Genomic DNA, 5,000 nt, shown 5'->3' on the forward strand with positions numbered 1-5,000 from the left:
TTCAATGCCAACCCGAGGGGGGAAGGGAGCACCCAAAAATAGTAACAAACCACCACCATTGCAATCAGCGTTAACATTAAACCATCATACAGCACCCAGTAACCGCCGAACGCGTGCTAAAACACAGTAGGCGAGTCCAGAGGAATGCTTAACCGTACATCGAACCGTACTGGATACGGTCGGGGCATGGGTTTTATGTTTAGATTATAGGATAGACTAGTGGAAAAGCGAGAAAAGGTGACTCATTAATACAGTTGTTTGATGTCGTTGATTAATTGGTAGATAGAGTTGTGTGCGCCGTTAGTTAGCCAGCAGCAGTAGCAGCAGCACCACCACCACCATACTGGCACAGGTTTGCTCGCTCAGAAAGTATTGCAAAAATCATTAAACCCATAACGTTAGATGCAAAGAAGCAGATGTAAGTATGAAGGAGTGCATTATGTATGCACGTTTGTGTGTGTCTGTGTTTATTCCTAGGACGAGGGCATAGCAAAAACTATAATAATCATAGTCTGATGAATGTGATAGATGCATTGTTGTAGGGCTTTTTAATGATCTGCCTCGAAAGCAGTTGCCAAAAAGGAATGGAAGGGAGAGGGAATGAGAGAGAGAGATTTGGGAAAACCCTGCGCGTGGGAGAAGAGGAAACCGTAATTCCTATGCCGAATCAATAAACGCCATCGTTTAGCCTCGAGTATCGTTAATCTAGGGATCTGTTCTATTGTTTTATTCTAATCGCTAATTACAATTGATAAACTTACTGTTTTGTTACACTTACAGAACCGGTAGGCGGTGGGGCTACGGAGGAACCTTTCGCCTGCGCTACGCCGGTGCCAGTCTTTTCGTTAGTCGCTGTCGCTTGTTCCTTCTTGAGCGCTACCACGCGGAACTGTTTGATCTTACGGCGCCATTCTAACCACTGGGCTACCTCTGGATTTTCTGTGTTGCCCCTTTCTTCCAGCTGCTGGTAGTAGGCTTCGCGTAAAATCTTAAACGTCTGCATATTCCGGTACGGTAGCTGCGTGACGGGATCATAGTAGCGGGCCGGTAGCTGGGTAACGGCACAGATCTGTCGTCGCCTCCTGCCACCGTCCGGTTTGGGAAAGATGGATTCAAACATCCCATCATCGATATCGTTCTCGAAGGAAATGAACGTCCGCTCGTACTGGCCCTTAACTTCCAGTTTGGTTTTCTTTTTGCTCCGTTTGGCGGCTTTATCACGTAAGCTGCAAAAAGAAATCGGATAGGTATCGCAAGGTATTGCGTTAGAACGTCGTAATGTCGTAATATAATCTAGTACTAACGTTTTGTCAGCTCCATCCGATGTTGTATCCTGCTTCTCCGGAGAATCTTCAGCGGGATTGTTGTTAGGGACGACTTCAATAATGGGCATTGCCGTCGACAGGTACCGAATCGTGGGGCCCGCAAACTTGCGCTTCGTGGGCCTCGTTTTCTGTTTTTCCAGTTCCATCCTTCTGAAACGTTCTGTAACGACAAAGAAGAAGGGAAACCGGTTGAAATGCGGGACGCCGCGGTCATCGACAAACCGGGCTTTCTAACCGAGTGATTTAAGATTCTCTCTCTCCGTTATTGCCGCCTCTTCCAGTAGCTCCTCCTGTGTGGGGATGTGTTCTTCCGTACGGATAACCCGTGTGCGCTTCCGTTCCGCTTCGAACCGTTGTCGAAGCCTACTTTGCGTAGCTGCCGTTTTGGCGGCCGTCGATTTACGGAATGATTTGCGCCCCGAATCGATGACCGTGAACTTTGGTCGCTTGCGTAGCGCTGTCTGCCGTTCGGCCTTGGGTTTAGGTTCTTTAACCGGTTTTGTGGCCGCCTTTTTGGGCAACGGTTCGCGGTAGGCCTTGGTCACCGTGCCTGCTTGCCGGCGTTTGGGTGCACTCCGAGTCTCTTCCTCCACATCCGACACCGGCTCATCGTTCTCGTCGATACTGAAGTCGGAATCCACGATATCATCCTCGTCGTCGTTCTTTTGCCTGAAACGGAGAGCAACGGGATGGTTGAGACGGTTTCCGGAGATCGATCCTGCCTGTCCCGCCAACTTACTCGTAGTCGCCGTCGTCCACCGTTTCACTGAAACCGCCGTACGATGTTTTGTAAAACTCGTCCTCTTCCTCTTCGTTCAGCAACGTGGCCATCCGCCGACCGGCGTTGGATCTTCGTTCACGCGAGGCAGCCATTTCAACAATTCTTACGGACGCGAACGGGAAAATTTACGATTTCGCGGCTTTCCTGGATGTTTTGTTGTTTTGATTTTCCGGGAAGCCCTACAACGTTATATGGCCAACAGAGTTGTGGGCCGAAGAGGCTCTATAACGGTAGCGCGATAGGAGCTGTCAAATTTCAGAACAAAACAAATCGCTTGCTCATAAAATTCTGAGCAAACAGAACGCGAGAAATAAGCTACATTTTCGGTGTGGATCCTTTGCAATTCCGGTCTATTTCGTGTACAACAACAAAGTTATTTAGTTAACCATTCGCGACGTCGTTTTTGTGAGAACAGTGAGCCCAGGAAAGCGTCTCGTGCACCCAGATCTTGCCGGTGTTCCGGCATCCGGAACGTGGGTGATCTTGAAGATCGTGATGGCAATGGCCGTAAGTATCCTGGATTCGGTTGTATCAAAACCGCAATAATAATAATCGTCTTCTTTCGTGTTGCAGGGCTTGTGCGCGTGTGTAAAACACCTCAGCAAAGAGGAGATCCGGAAGATGATTGAAACGTTAGAGAAGCCGGAAGAATTCATCAAAGATGAAAACCTACGGCAGATGTTCCGTTGCGAGAACGAATTAGGCCGCACCAAGGGTAACGCGATCAAGTACTTGGACATCGTGGAGGATTCGCTACGGTTTCAAGAAAACCCCCAGCTGCTTGATGACGATGCCGTTGATTTTCTAATGAATCTTGAGCCAAAGTTTGAGGACGAGTACGAGAACATCACCGCGACCGATCCAGATGAGGTCAGCCTTCAACGCAAACAGTTTCTGGAACGAGTGCAAAGCGAATACACCCGGAAACTGGGCGAAGAAGAGCGATACAAATTGTTCAAAGAAAAGCTGAAGGCGGCATACCGTGGGAAGATCAAGATCGAGAAAAATCCATGAGTGCCTTGCTGCCGTCCCCGCCGTTCCGTGCGCCTGTTGAACTACAAGTCTCCAAAGAACAGAACGAAACATCCACAGACTGGTTATTTATATTTTGGCAATGCGGCGGCGGTTTTACTTTAGATAAGTTTTAACACACCAGTCCTTTTTTTCTCAAGCAAAGATAAGCGCAAAACTACTTATTTAAGACGCCTTAATAATTTATAAATATAATATACACGTGAAAACGAATCAAGTCTTTTGTATTTTATGAATTTGTGAACCATTTTATGGAATCATTTCCCGGGGGATTTATAAGTGTTTCTCTTTGTCACAGGTAAGCGAACGTTTGTTTTTCTTTTCCACAGGGCCTGTCTTGTGCCGTTCCAGGAGGGTAGGCGTTTGTTTGGATTTTTTCGCTCGCGGACTATAAAAAGTGTTTATGCGAGAAGAGAAGTGAAATTTTGTGTTGTTTCGTCCGGTTAAAGTGTTAAAAAGCGTCCCAGGAGAATCATGGCTTCGGTTGAGCAGATGCAGAGCAAATCGTGGGACTTGTCCCTGTACGAATTGCACCGTACACCGCAGGAAGCGATCACGGATAACACGGAGATTGCGGTGTCCCCGCGCAGCCTGCACAGCGAGTTGATGTGCCCGATCTGCCTGGATATGCTGAAGAAAACCATGACCACCAAGGAGTGCTTGCACCGGTTCTGCTCGGACTGCATCATCACGGCGCTGCGCTCGGGCAACAAGGAGTGTCCGACGTGCCGCAAGAAGCTCGTCTCCAAGCGCTCGCTCCGGCCGGATCCCAACTTTGATCTGCTCATCTCGAAAATTTACCCCAGCCGGGACGAGTACGAGGCACACCAGGAGCGTGTGCTGGCCAAGTTCAACTCAAGCCACTCGCAGCAGGCCTTGGTGCACTCGATAAACGAGGGCATCAAGTTGCAATCCCAGAATCGACCGAATCGCAAGCAAAAGGGGGAGAACGAACTCTGTCCATCGAACGCAAGTTCCTCCTCAAACTCCACGGCCGTGGCCCCGACAGGCACAGCAGCAGGTAACGGGTCCAACGGGGGCAACGAATCGACCAGCAAAGAAGGCACACCCGGGAGCGCTGGTGCTGGCGGTAGTGGTAGCGGTAATGCAACCGCTAGTACCAGCGGTAGCACTGCCAGTGGCACACCGAGCGCCGTCTCGAGTGCCACGGGTCCCGCTAGTACCTCAAGCACGGCCCCCGTTGGCGGAGGAGCAGGATCCAGTTCGGGAGCGGCATCGACCACCGCCGGGGAGCAGTCGCGTCAATCATCGAATCCTCCCTCGGTACGCAGCACCCCATCGCCCGCACCGTCAAACATCAGTTCCGCCAGCAAAGCCAAACGACCCCGTTCCGTGATGACCTCGGAGCGATCGGAGGAATCGGAAAGCAACAGTGAAATGGATGGACGCACGGAGGAAAATGATTCCAATCTGGACACCGAAGGCGATGGTAACTCGGAGCATGGAAGCGACGAGATTGAGCTCGTCTTTAAACCACACCCAACCGAGATGACCGGAGATAATCCGTTGTTGAAGGCCCTCAAGGAGAACTCGATTCGATACATCAAAACGACATCCAACGCTACGAGTGCGTATGCTGCGAAACCAAACCATCATCGAGCAACCATTGAATGCTGTTTACCTCCTTTTTTTGCAGTTGACCATCTCAGCAAGTACCTGGCGATGCGTTTGACGCTGGATCTCGATCAGGAGCTGCCGGAATCGTACCGCTTGGTGAACTTCTGCATCTACATCGCCCAGCAAACGGACCAGCTGGTGGTGCTGAGCGGTAACCAGACGCTTCAGCAAGTGAACGAAAAGTTCTGGAAGGTAGTGGTACCTTATATCCTTTCATTTACCTG

The 5,000-nt window shown here is 50.0% G+C and overlaps 4 protein-coding genes across 7 annotated transcripts in view; 3 read left to right on the forward strand and 1 right to left on the reverse strand.

Moving 5' to 3' along the window:
- Positions 1 to 601, forward strand: part of LOC126581608 (protein unc-80 homolog) — a 20,063-nt gene extending 19,462 nt beyond the window's left edge. For all 3 annotated transcript variants that reach the window (XM_050245397.1, XM_050245398.1, XM_050245399.1), the window contains one exon: positions 1 to 601. This exon is cut by the window's left edge and continues 2,985 nt beyond it. The gene's annotated coding sequence lies outside the window, so the exon portion shown is untranslated.
- Positions 602 to 695: 94 nt separating this feature from the next.
- Positions 696 to 2,263, reverse strand: LOC126581609 (vacuolar protein sorting-associated protein 72 homolog). The gene is made up of 4 exons (XM_050245400.1): positions 2,065 to 2,263; positions 1,561 to 1,994; positions 1,305 to 1,485; positions 696 to 1,226 (listed from the first exon to the last, which is right to left on the reverse strand). Exons 1-4 carry the CDS (start codon positions 2,196 to 2,198, stop codon positions 758 to 760), a joined length of 1,218 nt encoding a protein of 405 aa, XP_050101357.1. The 5' UTR covers positions 2,199 to 2,263; the 3' UTR covers positions 696 to 757.
- A 118-nt stretch (positions 2,264 to 2,381) lies between these two features.
- Positions 2,382 to 3,327, forward strand: LOC126569125 (uncharacterized). The gene is made up of 2 exons (XM_050226012.1): positions 2,382 to 2,613; positions 2,680 to 3,327. The coding sequence occupies exons 1-2, from the start codon at positions 2,602 to 2,604 to the stop codon at positions 3,118 to 3,120; spliced, it is 453 nt and encodes a 150-aa protein (XP_050081969.1). The 5' UTR covers positions 2,382 to 2,601; the 3' UTR covers positions 3,121 to 3,327.
- A 188-nt stretch (positions 3,328 to 3,515) lies between these two features.
- Positions 3,516 to 5,000, forward strand: part of LOC126572109 (E3 ubiquitin-protein ligase RING1) — a 1,826-nt gene continuing 341 nt past the window's right edge. Inside the window, exons 1-2 of one of the 2 annotated variants that reach the window (XM_050231163.1) lie at positions 3,516 to 4,726; positions 4,796 to 4,971. In XM_050231163.1, the coding sequence (XP_050087120.1) occupies positions 3,613 to 4,726; positions 4,796 to 4,971 (1,290 nt within the window). In that variant the 5' untranslated portion in view covers positions 3,516 to 3,612. The remainder of the gene's footprint in view (positions 4,727 to 4,795; positions 4,972 to 5,000) is intronic. The other variant, XM_050231164.1, reaches the window with a different exon arrangement.

Source organism: Anopheles aquasalis, chromosome 2 (assembly GCF_943734665.1).
Source record: "Anopheles aquasalis chromosome 2, idAnoAquaMG_Q_19, whole genome shotgun sequence".
NCBI lineage: Eukaryota > Metazoa > Arthropoda > Insecta > Diptera > Culicidae > Anopheles > Anopheles aquasalis.